Source organism: Mastigoproctus giganteus, chromosome 4 (genome assembly GCF_048544385.1).
Source record: "Mastigoproctus giganteus isolate SK-2022 chromosome 4, ASM4854438v1, whole genome shotgun sequence".
Lineage (NCBI taxonomy): Eukaryota > Metazoa > Arthropoda > Arachnida > Uropygi > Thelyphonidae > Mastigoproctus > Mastigoproctus giganteus.
Genome location: NC_143578.1, coordinates 76,721,031 through 76,739,845, shown reverse-complemented (window position 1 = coordinate 76,739,845; position 18,815 = coordinate 76,721,031). Strand labels below are relative to the sequence as shown.

Below are 18,815 nucleotides of genomic sequence, written 5' to 3'. Positions count from 1 at the left end.
TTGAAAGTTTCCCAATCCACTTCTTGCAAACTGCTGTATGCAAATCATATAAAAGCAAGTTGCTGTAATACTGAGTGTTAGGCACTGAATGATGTTCTTTCAAAAAGATTAACTGTTTCTTTCATGTAAAATTACCTTTTTTTTCCAATATATGTGCTGGGTGAATAATAAAATGACCCTACCAAATCTATAGAACTGTGGTTTTCCCTTTCTTTCTATCAAGTAGTGTATAGTAATGGGAAAAATGAATCAGAGAAATGCAAATTAGTTTAGATAGCTACACTGTATTAACATTTCATGCACTGAACATTACAAAAACGCATTATAACAAGGCAAGGCAGCCACTAATATTAAATTTTTCTCCAACCATTTCTCTCAAAGCAAAATAAGCACAGTTTTAAAATGAAATAATTTCAACAAACTATTATACTGTATTTATATTTTGTATATCTTCTTTGCATTAATTTGTAAACTCTAGCTTATATTTGGCTATTATATGCTGCTGAAGCAAAATTAAAACATAGACTGAGTTTTTACACTAAAGGCTCAGATATTCTATCTACTAGCACCAATAGTATCGCTTTCTTTCTTTCTTTCCGTAGTTTTGCTTACACGAGAATGCAGTCTCAGACATGCAATGTCAAATCTGTAAGGTTGCCGGGAGAAACTTATAATCAGTTAGATGTGCATATAAAGAAAAACAAAGGTAATTATTGCATTTTTTAAACAATGAATTCATTTTTAAGCTAATGACATCAAAATATTGCATGATTAAAACAAGACAAACTGCTTTACTAAATACAAAAAAGTTTTTCAAACTTCTACAATGAGGCAGAAAAAAAAAAAAAAAAAAATTTTTTTTTTGTAAAAACAAATTTTATGAAATGGTATACTTAAATATCTATTACAAAAAATAAGCTCTATGTTCTGCTTCATAAATGGCTATAGCATTTTGTAATTATTATTATAATAGAACTGCCAAAATTAAAATATAAACATACCACTAGGAATGGAGGTGCACTTTGTGTTCCTAAAGATCTCTTTTTGGTTAAAATTTCTACACGCCTTTTTTGCCTTAACTGAATTTGCTGAAAAATTGAAAAACCAGCAATGAATAACACAAACTAGTTAAAAATTACATATTTTACAACTGTACAGGAATATCTGGAAGACTACTATCAATAAACATTAATCAAACGATCAGAAATATTTTGTTATGCCTGCTGCAAATGAAAATGGACAGAATAACCCGTATTATAATTTTCTTAGTGTATCAAGTAACTAACTAAGGAAGAGACATGACCGGGTTAAGAGTGAAATAAAACATTGGAAAAACTGTACAGTATATTAATACATTAAGCAGTTTTTAATACAGTATAGAGTGCAGTATATTGTATTCAAAATTTTGATTAATACATATTTATAAGCATATGTATTACCAAAAAAAAATCAGTTACTTTATTCGTCTTTGACATGTACTGTTATAACAGTTGTTTTTATCAACATCTCCAGTTCAGTTAACTGTGATGCTGTTGGAAGAAATAAATTTTTCTGATGTCATTGCAGCACTCAGTACTTCTTTTATGGTTGGCACACTGAACTCTGGATCATTTTCTTTTTCCTCATCGGCCTCATTATTTCCAGTCTGGTTCATTAGACTTTCTACAATTTTCTTATCTGTTGGCTCTCTAAAGTGTCCACATCAATAAAACTACTAACTTTGTTGGTCATCAGCATTTCATCCAACGTGCTAAAGAAACTGTATCCTCTTAAAATTCTTCTGGGAATCCTTTGAATTCGATTTTTGGAATATCTTGAGTCATAGCTGGCAAAAAACCAGGAGTGCTTAAAAACAATTAATAAATGTTTTAGATGAAATATTGTCCGGATTTTGAGATCAAGAGAATGGCATTCGGGAGAAGAATATCAATTTCCCATTCTCCACATCTTGAAGATGTGAGGCTTTCTAAAATTCACTTTAAAAGACCTCATAATCCCTTGACGAAGGACTGTAAAGTTGGGGTTGCATTTGGAGGCAGAGAGTGCATCCTAATCACTGAGAGCTTGTTAATTTAAGGGAAGTTATCTTTGAACAATAAAATTTTCTTGTTTTTCTTTTTAATTGCAGATCCTAGTTAGGAATTGTCCTTTCAAAAATCTCTGATGTATAATCCATGTTATTGGCCATGTAGACTATTGGCTACCCTTGAGCATTCTTCAAACATCATTGAGCGTGCATTTGTGTGTTACAGCCACTCCCCGGCTTACACAATACTCGACTTATGGAAATTCGACTTTTGCCTGCCAGTGCAAAACTTAAAAACCGTGAGACGTATTTTGCATCCCGTAGGAATAAATGGAGGTATCGCGAAAATATTGTAATGTGAACCCAATAACACTTTTTTTTTTTTGGTAATTTGTTCCAAGATCTTGGAAGTTGAAATTTTTTCTATATAGCTACTATTTATTTCTCTAAGAGGTCATTTTTATAATGGAAATTGCACTACCTTTCATCGTTATCATATGTTCCATTATAAGAATCAATTTTTAATGCCTTTGTGATAATTTTCTAAAACCCATTTCTGGAGATCACTACCATAAAGCAATAAAAACAATTTGCACTTTCTGGTTTATTGGGCTTTTCTGTCAGTGCAATCTATTATAAATAGGTTGTAAACTCAATCTTATTGCATTTGCGATAATCTCGATAACTGAAATTCTGTGGTTTTTACGTTACAGTATTATGGTGAAATGAGCTCCCCCCCTCACTGAAATCTTCAATCATATAAAAAACATAAATTTTCGGAATCTTCTCTTCATTCCTATTTACTTATTACGATGGGAAAGGGACCAATGGAAAGTGCAAGAGCTGGAAGTACTAGGAAGCAAAACAAAATTGATTTAGAAATGAAGATGATTAATTAAGAAGTACGAAGCAGGACAAAGTTCGTCATCTATTGCACGGTATTAGTTCTCGCTACTTCAACAGTGAATACTATATTAAGGGACAGAGCACGTATAAAAGAACACGTTAAAGGATCAACACATTTAGGATCAATGTTGATCACAAACCAGTGTTCAGGCGCTATATCGATGATGGAAAATCTATTAATAATATGGATGGAAAATCAGATTCAGAAGCAAGTGCCCATGAATCCAATGACCATTCAAGCAAAAGCAAGAAGTATTTATGAAGATATTAAGGATAAGTATGGAGAACCTGAAGCCAAATTCATGGCAAGCAACGGGTGGTTCAATAGGTTGAAGCATCGCGCTGGTTTCTAAAACATTAAAGTATACAGTGAAGTCGCCACAGCCGATTCTGCAGCTGCAGAGAAATTTTGTGATGTGTTGGAAAAAACCCCTTCTAAATTTCCACTGCCCTCAACTTCCGCAGCAGCGTGCTTATCAGCTGGAGAGTTAATTCTCGCAACGATGCTCGAAAGGTAAAACTTGCTAACGTCATGCCTGTCTCTTGTCTCTTTTGTAATTTTATAATTTTGAAATTTTTGTAAACTTTTGTAATTTTTCCTGCACTTGAGATAAAAAAAAAATTGAATAAATAATTCTATTTACATGTTCATCAAACATTTCTTTTTTTGCTTCAATCAAATTTGCAAGTGTTGCATAAGCATTTAGAGAAATTGACTTATAGCGTTACGTAAGTCAGGGAGTGGCTGTATTTTGCTTTTCTTATTACAAACAACTTTTTCTTTTTTTTCTATTACATAATCCTAGTAACAAGAATTCTTATTCTCTTCCCTTTGATATTTTGCCACTGATATTTTCTAATTTATGTGGTATCATTTTGTAAAATAACCTAGAATCATCTATACTGAAAATTTTTTGACCTTAACATGATTCTCTTAATTTTGGCCATACTTTTTGCAGCCAATCATTACAAACTGCTAAAAGACACTGACTTCTGCACATATTTTTCTGACATTAATATTGTAAAGTACATAGAAATGCATCTAACTTTCTGAACATTTTAAAGCCCCTTTTGAAGCACTTCTGTAAGAATATCTGCTTCTGCATGCAATATTGGCCTACTTATTAGAATACAATTCTATTGATCCTACTTCCCCTATTTTCACTGAATTATGAAGCAATGAAGTAAAGCCTCTTGAACACCATTTTTTCCAAGGAACCCCCAATTTAATAAATTCAAATTACAGGGCATAGGAAGTTTTTTTTTAGCCAGCAAGTCATTAATCACTGGAAAAGTTGCCCTCGCAGGTAGCTGAGGCTGACACTTTGAATTTATTCAGTGTCAACTGGATACTTACCTGTGTGAGGAGGGAAGCATATAATTTGTGTTTTCTTGTCTACTTTTTTTTTTTTTGACCAGTGCAGTGTCCTGTGTTTTCCTTGCATTATATGGCAAATACTATTACTATTTTCGATGCAGATTTTCAAAGGGTAATTCTGAGACACCAAAATCACAGCTAGTTTTGAATTTGATTCTCCCGATTCCAATCTCTAAATAATAAGTCTTTTTTCCTTTACATTAAATACTTTTTGTTTTAAAACATCTTTTTTTGTGTAAAAAAAAGTGCAACACACCGCTACACAAAAAGAATTCTGAGCTTAAAAATTTAATGAAAACCTAAAAGAATTATGGGAACTCACTTTTTATATCAGGTTGGAAAAAAAAAAAAATCTGAAAACAGATTGAACAGTAAATATAAACTAAAAAAAAAAAAAAAAAAAAAAAGAGAGGCTGTTTTGTGTTGGGACTATTTTTATTTATTTATTTTTTTAAATTTTCAGTGTGTTTTGTTATTGAGGTTTTTTAAAGTCCACACTGCACAAGAAATTAAATTTCACTGGAAAAATACAGATTTTAAGGTAAATGTAGCCATACATTTGTTTACCAGTACATTATGCTTTTAAACATTAGCTCACCTAACATTTTTATACCTGTGGTTTTATCTTCGAATATTCTATAATCAATTGAATTTGATTGCTTCAAAAAAGATACTGTTGAAGACTTTGCCTTCCTCAGAAAGGTGTTCAATGTGTTCATAAAAATGGCTGCTGAACATTTAAAGATAAAGGAATACAAAATCTTCTACTTCACCATAAACCAGAAAGAAAAGATCCAAACTACCTTTTGTTTTCCTAAGCCTGTCTGAATATTTCCCACGCTCCTTATTGCTATGATAAATTGTTAAATGAAAAGCATGTCTTGTGATAATTTTTATATTTAAAGCTTTCATATGCACTTATTCCCATGACCACTGCAGATCAATTCTTGCTTCTTTCATAATAGCATCTAGTAAGTTCTCACACTGAAAGTGGCCGAACTTATGCTGCTGCAAAACATCTACTACTTCATCTATTTCTTTACCTTTAAACACTAAGTACTACTGGAAAGTTGTCTACAAAAAATTTAAAACTTTAAAATGATGTACTGCCAATTTATCATTGTGCTACATAAACATTTATAAGAACATCATTTTTCAATGGTAATTTGTGTACTTTGTGGTCATATGCAGCCAAAAAAATACTTCTTCACTGAGTGAAAGAACAGAATCTTCTCCTCTTGTTTCACTCTCCACAACCTTGGCAGTAGAAATGCTTATGATAAAATACTTCTGGTTTAGTCAGCTATGGTAATCAATATCCATTATGGAAGTGGAAGATTTGAAAACTGTTGGAAAAATAAATTTGCACATAATATTCTTCAATTTATGTAGGAGTAATGACCCCATTACATGAATGTGAGACATGTTGGATTGAAGAGATACATTCAGATTTTCAAACACTGACATAACATTTAAAAGAAATAAGCAAAATTGCTTTATTCCAAGCAACAGAGGGGAGAAACAAAAACTTTTTACATGAGTGAGGATAACATGTCTAGAATTATCAGCTTGCTAGGCACCTCTGTAGCCAGGTGGGTAGGAGCAGCAGTGCGTAGCACATGCTTCTTGATTAGACCGGGGTTTGAGCCCGTGACCACCAAATACGGAGGATGCGGAAAGGTCAGGGAATGACCACTGCATATCCCCGGAGCAATATGGCCTTAGTTGCTAATGCTCCTAAAAACCAAAATGACAAACAAACATCAGCTTGCTTAGCCAGTTTAGGATTACTCTTATCAGAAGTCTGAAACTCACAATTTCTTTTTCTTGAATTCAATTTGTTTTCTTTTAAACCTTTTGGAACATGAACTGGATTTGAACATGACATTCATTAATGATCACTATTCGTACTTTTTCAATTTGTTAACTCTAAAGTTTTCACACAGAACACTCCGATCACTTCTAACCTTTTCTTTGATTGATATAAATATCAATCAAAGAAAAGGTTACATGATATTTATATCAATCAAAGGGTGCCACTTTTCTACCAGTCTAGCTACATATTAAATCAAGATGGCCATACTCACATACTTCAAAATCTTTTTTACCTAAATCTGTCCTTCCTTTTAGCACTTTTTCTAAGCAGTAGTAAATTTCCACCAAGTATTCATCTATTTCAGAGGCAAGTATGCAGCTCCCCTTTCAGCACCCCAATTAATAAGACCATAGGGATGGCTTATTACCACCAAGCAAGCAACCTCCTCATTTAATATACAGTATACTGAATTTTTTAGGCCTACCATAACAGGCACAATATCAACATTAAGTGCAAGACAGTTTTTTGAAGGAATCCCACATGATTTCAGGTTGTTCAGAAGAAAATGCCTGATGCTGTAACTGTAGAGTCATCTTCCTGTGCTAGCACTGAGGGGAAAGCTTCTTTTGACTTTAATTTTTTTTCCTTACATAATTGCATAAGGTGTTACCACAACACGATGTAACTTGGAATCACTTTGATAACTGATATCTGTAGCAGTCAAAAAATGGTTCATTTTTCACAGCAATAGCTCTTATTTCCAACATCCATGCAATTTCACTATCAATGCCTGTTTTTCTTTTTTTTTGTTCCACAACCATGTTTTTTTCCCATTTCATTATTAAGAAACAATTCTGAACAAAATGCTTGCAGGTAAGACAATGCAGAGAAAATATCTGATAAATATTCAGTACATATGAAATCATCATCACCATGAAATGTAACATCTCTTTTTGCATCTCTTTCTGTGCACTGCATGCTGCTGTATCTTTGAAAAATGTCTTATTACACTGGCTTCTTTTTCTACCAGTAATTCTTGAACATCTTCAGTAATCATATCTTTTTTATTTTTTTCGGTGACTAAGGCCATGTTACTCTGTGTATATTGCCTATAAATTGTGTGTCCTGAGGTCACTTTTCTGTTTTGCTGGATGAAAACCCAGAGTTTCTGGGAGAAAAAACCATGGTACCCTCGTAAAAAAATTAAGGGGATGAATAAGTGGTAATTACGATGAAACGGGATTAAAATATGCGCAAGGAAGTAGAAGTGCACTAACTCCGTCCTTGGTTGTCGTGAAGTTGATTAAAGTTGAAATTCTAAATAGTGAATAAGACAATAAGTCGCAATAGACGTGATGCACTTTGCCGCTTGCGGGAATCTCACCAATTTGAGATTCCCGTGATGCACTTTGCTATTTGATATAGCAAAGTGCATAATGGGATTACAAAATTCTTCTTAAATACAGTACGAGTTCCCTTTCACTTAACTTGCCAACCGAAGACATTTTAACGAAAGTCCACCATTACGACTATTGGCTTATTCACTATTTAGAATTTCAACTTGAATCAACTTCATGACAACCAAGGACGGAGTTAGTGCACTTCTACTTCCTTGCGCATATTTTAATCCCGTTTCATCGTAATTACCATTTATTCATCCCCTTAATTTTTTAAAAAACCAATCACCTTAAAATTAGCCAATCTCTTATTGTTCAAACCATAACAATTGCAGATCGATCAAAGGTGAGAACTGGAAATTTAAGCTTTTGCTATTTTTGAATTTAAAAGGTATTTTTAAAATTCTTTATGGACATTCCAGAAGGTCAAGGACCAATTATAATTTTTCCTATTGATTATTATATTCAATTAACGCGTTTCCGTTTTGTGCGATATGCTCGCAGAATGAATTAATCGCATTAATCAAGGCCAGCCTGTATATGGTTTTCTCCATAATAAAGATTATATTTATTTAAGTATGTCTCTATAAAAAAAATCAGATCTGAGTATTAGGTGTTCGCATATTCCAGTAAACCCATTCATGTAACAACAGGCTTAAGCATTTGTTGAGAATGGCATAAGTTTATTTAAAAAAAAAAAAAAAAAAAAACACATAAAATTACTTCCAGAGAATATCTAAAGCTAATTAATTTTTGGTTGCAAATATTATATCATTGTTGCACATTCATAATATGTTAGTTGGATTATAATTTTTTGGTAGATAACATAATTAATTTGGGTTCTCCCAATTCAGCATTTGTATACTCTGTGTCGGCGCGCACACACTGTAAAAGCCAGAGATAGTGTTGTTCTGATGTTCCTCAGGCCACGAGACCCCCCCCTAGTGGGAAACCCATATTGCCCACCCTTAACCCTGGGAAGGCAGACAGGCAGGCCAGGTAATAGAGAATACAATAGTCTCTGGTGGGGTGAATCCTGTCAGAGCTAGCCAGGGAGGGCATGGGGGGGGCACTCTGGAAAGCGAAAAAGGGAGCAGGCGAGACAGGTATGGAAGAAGAGATACAAATGAAGATAAAATAGGTGGATGATAGGAAGACTTTCCACCTATAAATAGGAAGTAGCTCATTCTCCTTGGGGAGATGTTAAGAACAGAAAAAGATTTCTGGCAGTAGAGTTCACTGTTCGAAAAGGTTGTTGTTTTGGTTTTTAGGAGCATTAGCAACTAAGGCCATATTGCTCCAGTGATATGCGGTGGTCCCCCTGACTTTTCTGCATCCTCCGTATTTGGTGATCACGGGCTCGAACCCCGGTCTAATCAAGAAATGTGTGCTATGCACTGCTGCTCCTGCCCACCTGGCTACGGAGGCGGAGTGAAAAGGTTGGGATGGGAAGTGGGAGGGAAGGGAGACAGGGATTGCAGGGGATTAAAGTTAAAGGGACAGGTTGCCTTATGTGGGAGAAGGAGATCACACTGTGGACACACAATGCTTCTCTGTTTTTAATCCTACAACAGCCAGAACAGCTGAAGCCGATGTCAGCAAATCCCTCATAATACCTCAGAATAGGGGATATGAAGTCAGCAGGGCAGGGGAGGGTATCCTGGTAGGATTCCCCCACAGAAATCTAATTGTGGGGGAGGGGGAGCAATGTTGAGTCAGTTTTTTGTGATGTAAAACAAATATGAGGATACGAATGTGTTATATGCCGAATGATTCTGATGAGTACAACAAAAAACTGTAAAGAGAAGTAATGCAGGCCAGCAAATTGGAATGTCCCATAATTGGGGATTTTAACTTTCCAGACGTTGACTGGGACTTGTGGGTTGGTCACTCAAAACTATCAAGACTTCAGTGGCTATATTGGATGACTGTTTTCTACAGCAGTATGCTAGAGGCAACAATCAGATAAAGAGCAATACTCTTGATCTGATTATCAGCAGTGATTCTTCATACATTAAGAATCTACAATGTAATTAAAAGGACCACTGGGTGGCAGTGATCACAGCGTACTATGTGGAATTTACTTAAAGATGTAACCACCATCAAGAATAAAGATAAGGGTTTCTGCTTTTGTAAAGGAGGCTACAGTGGCTCAGACTGTTTTTAAATTCTCTACAGTGGGACCAATTAATTTATTGTGACAAACAACAAATTCTAAATGGGAAGCAGTCAAGGAAATAATCATAGAAGCTACTAAGCTTTTCATACCAACTATAAAATGCTGTTCAAGACTAAGACCTAAATGGATATCAGATGAACTGTTGACATGTGGCAGAGAAGAAAAATGCTTATCAATTATAAGGTGATACAGAAAACTATGACAGATATAAACTCATCTACAATCAAGTCACAAAGGCAGATTATGAGTAGCCTCAGGCACAAAGAATGCCAAGAAAAGCAGCAAAGACTTATTTACTTATATTAAGTAAATAAGACCATGACTGTAGAATAAAGGGGTTGAATCACATTGGTCCACTTGATGTCGATGGTTTACCTGTTGATGATCCTACTCAGGTTGCTGACAGGCTGAATAGACATTTTGTATCTACATTCACACACGAAGAATTCTTTAGGGAAGGGATGTGAAAAGATTATCAAACTAACAGGGAGCTGAATGATTGATAAATGAGAGTAAAGTGGAAGAGAAATTTCTGAAGTTAAACATAAAAAATGCACCTGGGGTAGATGGGATAAATCCAATTGTATTAAGGGAGGTAGCAAAGAAGGTAAGCAAACCATTAGCTATAATTATGAGAGCATCTTTGGATTCAGGGGAGGTCCATGTGGATAGGAGATGTGTGAACGTATTCATAATTTTCACAAAGGGTGATTGATATAAGGGTTACATGGGTAATTAGAAACTTGTTAACTTAACTTCTGTTTCAGGGCAAATAATGTAGTCACTGGTTAAAGAAGTAATGCAGGACCACATAGACGGGAGTGCAGTTATAATTCAGTCATAGTATGAGTTTGTTAAAGGGAGATCTTGTCATGATTAGCTACTGTGATGCAGTGACAAAGGGACTGGATACAAAAAATAATTTTGATATCTTATACAGTGGATTCCGGTTATTTGGGCCACCGGTTAATCGGGGCAGCCGTTTATTTGGGGCAAATCTTAAAAAACAAAAACCAATCGAGAAAATAGCCAGGGTTTACTTCGCTTAATTGGGACAAAATGCCGTTTAATCGGGGCAGGAGACCTCAGCACTGGAGATTACCCTACGATTGTCTCCGACCGTACCACGTAATTCGGTCGGATTTCTGGAGGTCACAACCATAAAACAATAAAAACAATTAGCAGTCACCTGTTTATTGGGCTTTTGTGTTAGTGCAATCTATCATAAACGGACAGTAAACTCGATCTTACTGAATTTGCAGTAATACCGACAGCTGGAATTCTGTGGGTTATTATGGTAAAATGTGTTTACACTTCCATGGAATCTTCGATCATATAAAAAAAATAATTTTCAGAATCTTCTCTTCATTCCTATTTTTAAAGCTTCGTAATTTGTTACTCCGTTCTCACTTGCGCGTGTTGTGTTACTTGCAATTTGTGTGTGCCGTGTTCTTTGTTATTGATTGCTTATCTTTTTACTGTTTTAAATTTTAACCCCCACCCACAAATGTCAGTGAACAGAAATGTCAACTAGCTAGTATGTACATATTACAGTACGTATTAATTATTCCGATTATCACGTACTGTATATTCTTCCGATTTTCACGTATCATTTAATTTTTTTAATTAGTAAAAGGTAATAAAGAGTAAATTTGTGCTTAATATATCTTTACTTTTATAGCCTGTGGATAATATTCCTCCTATTTTCGCTAATTAGAATCGCTGTTTAATACACATTGTATAATGAACGGTGGTTCGTCGTAACGCGATTTGATTGTACAGTGAACTAATTGTAAAGGGGGGGGGAGATAAATTGTATTTTTAACTATTTACGTGAAACTTCGGATAATTGGGGCAGCCGCTTAATCGGGCCAAAATGCACTAGTCCCGATGTGTCCCAAATAACCGGAATCGACTGTACTTCAATTTTAGGAAAGCTTTTGATACTGTTGTGAATAAAAGACTGCTGTACAAATTGGAGCAGTGTGGCATTAATTGAAAGTTACTGCTAGGGATAAAGGGATGGTTGAGTGCATGAAGACAGAGTGGTTATCAACGGACACTCTTTGGGGACCAATGTTATTAGTGGAATCCTGCAGGGTTCAGTGCTAAGCGCATTGTTGTTTTCTGTATTTATTAATGATATTGATAAGGGTATATCAGGCTTAATGTCTAAGTTGGCAGGGATGACAGTAATGAAAATATGCTGCTGCAATTAAATCTAGAAAAATTATGCAGAACAGGCATAATGGCAACTGAAGTTTAACATTGACAAATGCAAGATACTATATGAGTATTTTTTTTTTTTTTTTGTTAGTTGGCGCATCGGCTTCTGTGGCCGATGCCACAGAAGCCGATAGCCACAGAAGCTTTGGGAGGTATTGCACCTCCCAAAGTTTTTGCATTTTCTACTCTGATCCAAGCAACAGGTGGGATTCAACCCAAGACCTTTGTGTTGCCAGGCAGGCAATTTATCCACCCAGCTAGCCAGGTCGGCAACTACATATGAGTAGCAGTAATCTCTGAGATGTATCAACTGCATGGCACCACACTCAGTGTAGTATAAAATGAAAAGGATCTGGGGGTAACTCTGCAGCCTGATATGAAGGTCTCTGAGCAATGCAGAAAGGCTGTCAGGTCAGCCGATGGGTTTTTGTCAATATACAGGAACTTTAATAGTAAGGATAAGTAGGTGATTATCCCATTGTATAAGACAATGGTCAGGTCACACTTTGGGTGTTGCTACAGGTTTGCAGGCCTCATTTTAGAAAGGATGTAGGGCTGCTATAATGGGCAATACAGTGAAAGGCAACAAGATTGGTGAGGGATACAAAGGGGTTGCTCTTACAAAAAGGGGCTTCAGATCTACAAACTGAAGCATCAGGAGACTAGGCACCTGCAAGGTGATCTGATTGAGGTGTATAGGGGTTTGATGGGATGGATAGATGAAATGGGAAGTTTATTTTTCTGTTTTATTTATTTATTTTTGTATGATGCTGTATCAGCTTGCTTTCTTGTATCATTTGCTACTATTAATACTAATACAATACCACATGTAATTTAACGAGCAGAAAATTGTATCAGTTAGTTTAACACCCTTTATATTCAGGGTGTCAATTTTCTGTAGTTATACTCACATTCAAAAAAGCACTCTGTATTAGATGTTCTACATACCTGGTTTTTCCTTTCTTGTCTATTCAGATAATGTTTTATTCTTTTAGTAGCTTCTTTCACATCTACCTTTCCTATAAAAATTTCAATAGACATTGAAAGAAGAATAATTAAAAATTTTTTTTTTTTTTTTTATGTATGGGCAGCATTTTTCACCCAACCCCAAAATACATACAAAAAAAAAAAAAAAAAACCCAACTCTCATAAGTAACACACATTTAGGAGGAGGAAAGATAAAACGAACTTATTTATGATCAAATTAAGTTGGATTTACATAATTTTCTGAAACAAACTGCACATGCAAACAAACAAACTCCTTGAAACAAACTGCACACTTCAAAGGAGGGAAGGAGAGGCAGGAATGATTTGTCAGTGGTTATAGGGTCATGATTAGCCTTTACCTTTATTAAATATTGTTTTTCAACATGAACTGCTACTGCTAGGAACATCCGGGCACTGCCTGGAAGGTAGACTTCCTATGTGAGATTAGCTGAAGAACACGTGCCTTTATTGAAATGCGGAGGGGTAGTGGGTAATGGAAGAAAAAATTGGTGGTATAGCTTGGTTCTATGGATTAGTAGTACAGCTTGATCAAAGTAAGTGGGGGCCTTTGTCGTCCCTGACCCAGGGGATCCCCCCCCCAGTTTCATAACACAAGCAGTATCAGTTAGTTTAACAAACCCAAGCTTTAACCTTAATATTTGAAAAAAAGTAAATTGGTGTTTTAAATTTATATTACAGTTATGTAATAAGAATAATATATAAATGTTATTTATATTACACTTATATAAACTTATATTACACTAATGCTTGATCCTTTACCAGTAGATTGAAATATATATTAAGTTTATTTATTTATTTTTTAACAATAATTCAAAACTTTGTAAAGGCTATTTTTTTTTTTTTTTCTTGCCTAGTACAAATATTCCTTAGTTTTAATGAATCAAAAAGTTCATTCATTTTTTTAAAAAATTAAATTACACTGGTCAATGCGTAAAATGTTACGAAAACAAAAATTACATTAAAATTTGTCGACTGGCTCTTGTTTTCATATTACAGTTGGGATCTCAGCCTCCGTAGCTGAGTGATCAGGAGCGGGAGTGCAGTAGCACATGCTCCTTGAGTAGACCGGGTTCAAGCCCCTGACTGTTATATACGGTCGATCTGCCAACCCGCACTGGCAGATTATGTTCCATTTCCTTCAGCCTGAATTGTTGAGGAGGCTTCCATCCTGCAGTGGGTTGATAATGGCTACAGTTTAACTTTTTTTTACCAACTGTAATGGGGCTTAGAGGGGAACAAGCTTTCTGTGTGTTATCAGAAAAAAAAAAAAAAAAAAGTAAAGAGCAGCCATTATCAACCCACTGCAGGATAGAAGCCTCCTCAACAATTCATGCTGAGGGAAATGGACCATAATCTGATACGCTGGTCCAGTGCAGGTTACTCAGTCTAAAACACTGATAGATCCAACATCTTTCTATTTTAGAAGATTTAGGAGAAGTCTGGTTGGCCTGACTCCCTAAAATCCACTCATGCACACCTTCTCAATGGTAAGCCCTGTTACATCACTTTGATGGAAATGAACGTGTAGAGTGGTTCTCTTCAAGAATCCTGGTCAGCATGAAGAGGAAAAGAACAAACCCTCCAGCTCATGACAACGTGAGAAAACAAATGGCCCTCAATCCCCAGCAGTTTTCACCCGACCTCTTATGGCAGCAAGAGGATCAGAGTGGAAGCAGATGGTACTAAGAATCTCTGAGTACAACCAGGCTGCCATTCACGGAAGCTGAACTTGTCCCGGTATAACGTAAGATTGCTCATTGGTGAAGATGGGATATTAGAAATGGAAAAGGAATTAGTAAAGGTTTTGGTTTTTTTATAAGGAGCATTAGCAACTAAGGCCATATTGCTCCGGGGATATGCAGTAGTCATTCCCTGACCTTTCCGCATCCTCCGTATTTGGTGGTGACGGGCTCGAACCCCGGTCTAATCAAGAAGCGTGTGCTACGCACTGCTGCTCCTTCCCACCTGGCTACGGAGGCACCTTAGTAAAGGTGAATTGGAATATCATCAGCTTGGCTAAAACAAGAGGAAGAAATTAATCACTTATAAGTTTATCAAGCAGAAATCTGTTGTACACCAATAGAAACAGCAAAAGGAGCAAAGGTGGAGTTCGCTTTCTGGTCCATAAAGTTATAAGAAACAACATTTTGGAGTGGAAAAGTACATACCAAAGGTTTCAAGACTACTACTCAGGATTTCTAAGAAGCACAAACTAAAAGTTATAATGATATATTCACAAAAAAATGAACCAAGGTGATGAAGAGGTTGAAGAAATGTACACTGAAATTGAAAGAGAGCCTTCTAGATAAACAGAAAACTCACTATCATTATGGGGGACTTCAATGCTAAGGTTAAAAAGAGACAAAACAGCACAGAGAGGGGAAACTATACGAAATTTTGGAATTGGTGAAAGAAAGAAATGAAAGGGACCTGGGGTAATTGTGCAGTCAGATATGAAGTTTTTTGAGCAGTGCAGACAGGCTGCAAGAGTAGCTCATGGGGTTTGTCAATGATATACAGGAATTTTGCTAGAAGGGACAAGGAGGTGATTATCCCCTTGTATAAGGCAATGGTCAGGCCACACCTTGAGTATTGCATACAGGTCTGGAGGTCTCATTTTAGGAAAGATGTTGAGCTACTAGAATGAGTACAGAGAAGGGCAACGAGATTAGTGAGTGGAACAAAGGGTTACCGTTACCAAGATAGGCTTAAGTTCTGCAAATTGCAGTATCTGGAGACTAGATGCCTGCAGTTGATCTGGTTGAACATTGAATGGTTTGAGCAAGCTCAATGCTGATGGGATTCTTCCTCTTGCTCAGATTCCACAACTGAGGGCAGGGCCGTGCAAAGGTACTTGGGGGGCCCTGGATGCAAAAGGGGTTAAGGGACCTCATTTATTTATGTTGAGACTGATGGATCCATCGATTGGGGCCACACTAGATCAGGATGCTCTGGTGTAGTGCATCCAATGCACCCCCCCTTTCATGGCCCTGCCTGAGGGGGTGCAAATTCAAATTGAGCAAGACAGTTGTAGAATAGATGTGTGGGAAATTGCCTTTAGCCAGCAGGTAGTTGATTACTGGTACAAACTTCCCTCTATTGCGGAAGTTGACAGCTTAAATAAATTCAAGGCTGAACTAGACAAGACAAACCTTTGGAGTTAATGGATGGGTGAAACGGGAAGGTTTTTTTTATTTTTTGGCTGGTGCTATATAAGCTTGCTTTCTTGCATCACTTGTCTCTACTAATGCTAAAAAATGTCCTTTTTGGTTTAATATTATCCATATGTAGCATTAGTTTTGCTCATCTGAATAAATGAACAAACAAATTTCCATCTGTTGTTGTTGTGGAAATTGATAGCTTAAATAAATTCAAGGATGAACTGCACAAACTTTTGGAGCGAATCGATAGGTGGAATGGGAAGTGGGTTTTTTTTTTTTTTTTTGGCTGATGCTGTATAAGTTTGCTTTCTTGCATCACATGCCATTACTAATGCTAAAAAAAAAAAATCTACAGGGTGCCCGAAAAGTCTGGAACCAATAGGATTTACTCTATGTACGTGTGTTCAACATGTCCACTCTGACTCTTCATGCCTTTTTCAGCCGATGTACTGTTTGGATTCTTCTTAGCATATTGGGATTGACAGCACAAGCCTTGGTTCCAGACTTTTTGGACACCTTTATGATTATAATTGCTTTTTTTGTGTTGTTAAATATCTATATAAATCAATTCATTTAGAATTGTTAAAAATATTATTACTGAAATTCTTTTTTCAAATCAATATTTCAAGAACAGGAAATACATTCATTATCCCTCTGCCTAAAGCAGCCAGATTGTTAAGTAGTCAATGTGAGAGATCCTGGAAACTTTCCTTAAAAATACACTAACACAGTTAACTGCTCAGAACATAGAGAATACATAGAAATTGTGTTAATTGCAATACTTAGAGACAGTTTCAGTATAAATGAAATTAGAAATTGTAAATAAAATTAGAAAATCATTTATTCCAGTTACATAAAAAATAAGCATTAACAATTCAATAAAATGGTACATTTAAAAATATCAATACTTTTGAGCCGAATGGATTTGTTTTGCCAATGTAGAATTATTGCATAATTCTACATTGGCAAAATAAAATATAAAAGTCAATATAAAACTCCTTGCAAGAGACGATGTTAAACTCTAACACGAGCATAGCTTTTACTCTATCAACCTTCATTGTTTTTTTTTTTTGATGTACAAATCTTATTCATTACTGAAAACATTCTTTCAGTTGAAGCATTTGTTCCTGGCAAACACAAGTATTGAACAATTTTGAGGATATTTTGGTAAGGAACACTTTGCAATTTAAAACTGTAGAATATTTCTGCCCATTTAGTACAAATCAAGATTCTTTTCATTCCATTCCTTTATTTTTTTTTCTTCACCGTTACATAATTTTTTTTTTTTTTTTACAAAAGATAATTCATCAAATAGATCACTTTCGTTTATTGAAATTTTGGATATCTTTCCACAGGAGAGTTGTTTTAAGATCAATACAGCAAAATTTTTCTACAACATTTAAATCATCTGTATGTATTTTTAAATATTCCAAACTGTTTTTATAAAATTTTTTTAACATGACAGATAAACCAATCTCTATTTAGCATTAGCAGAAGCATATGATGCAAGAAAGCAAACTTATACTGCATCAGCCAAAAAAAAAAAAAAAATTCCATTTCACTCATCAATTCACTCTAAAAGTTTGTCCAGTTCTTCTTTGAATTTATTTAAACTATCAACTTCCACAAGGACAGATGGAAGTTTGTTTCAGCAATCAACAACAATTGGCTAAAGGCAAATTTCCACACATCTTATGGGGAAGTCTTTTAGGAAAGTGTTTTCTTCTAAATTTCTCTAATTTTTATCAAAATATTCTCATTTTCCAACCTGTCATTGAGTTTTCTTTTTAAGTCAGAAATGTGTTTTGCAACATCAAAAATAGTCACTTTATCTCCTTCAATTCTCTTTATTGTATTGTGGAATAATGATGCTAGGTGATAAATAAGCTTTAGCCACAATTCTCAATACTCTTTAGTAAAAAAAGTCTGCTAGTACTGTTGGAGACTTTGTGAGATAAGAAGAAAGATTTTAAGAGCACAAATAATTTTAAAACTCTTTCAATATAGGGTAAAAGTACCAACCACCTTGTCTTACTATAGCCCAAAAACTTTTGGTATTCTATTTCTGATGATTCACAAAATTCCTTCAGTTTCTCAGCATGAACCGTATAAATATAAAAATAAGAATATATTTTTATGATAATACTTTCAACATCAACAGGTAACAAATCTGTAGCTGTCTGTATGCAGTTATTTACAATATGAGCAACTCAGCATATATCAGTAAGATTTTAACTTAAGTTCTCATTCAGTTACACATTTATGGCTAAGGCCTCAGGTTACGTAGGGAGTTAACTAGCGTACAAGTTAGTACAACTGCATCATTTCTGTACATAGCCAACTACATAAGTAGTTAAAAATTGGCATCATTAAATATATCTCATATTGTGCATATCTTCACAATGAGTTGCCATGATGCCAATTTATAACTACTTAAGTAGTTGGTTAGTAGGGGGCTTAGAGGGGGAACAGATATCCTGTGTGTTATCAGACACTCAGCCTAAAACACTGATGGATCCAATATCTCTCTATTACAGAAGATTTAGGAGAAGTCCGGTTGGCCTGCCTCCCTAAAATCCACTCGTGCACACCTTCTCGATGGTAAGCCCTGTTACGTCACTTAGGTGGCAACGAACGTGTAGAGTGGTTCTCTTCAAGACACCTGGTCAGCGTGAAGAGGAAAAGACCAAACCCTCCAGCATATGACAGCACGACAAA

General features: G+C 35.4%; 1 protein-coding gene across 1 annotated transcript in view; it reads right to left on the bottom strand.

Moving 5' to 3' along the window:
- Tsr1 (Tsr1 ribosome assembly factor) overlaps nucleotides 1–18,815 on the bottom strand; it is a 256,253-nt gene that overhangs the window by 231,472 nt on the left and 5,966 nt on the right. The window contains exons 2-3 of the mRNA XM_090371624.1: nucleotides 12,877–12,947; nucleotides 1,002–1,088 (exon numbers count right to left, since the gene is read on the bottom strand). Coding sequence (XP_090227750.1) covers nucleotides 1,002–1,088; nucleotides 12,877–12,947 — 158 coding nt within the window. The remainder of the gene's footprint in view (nucleotides 1–1,001; nucleotides 1,089–12,876; nucleotides 12,948–18,815) is intronic.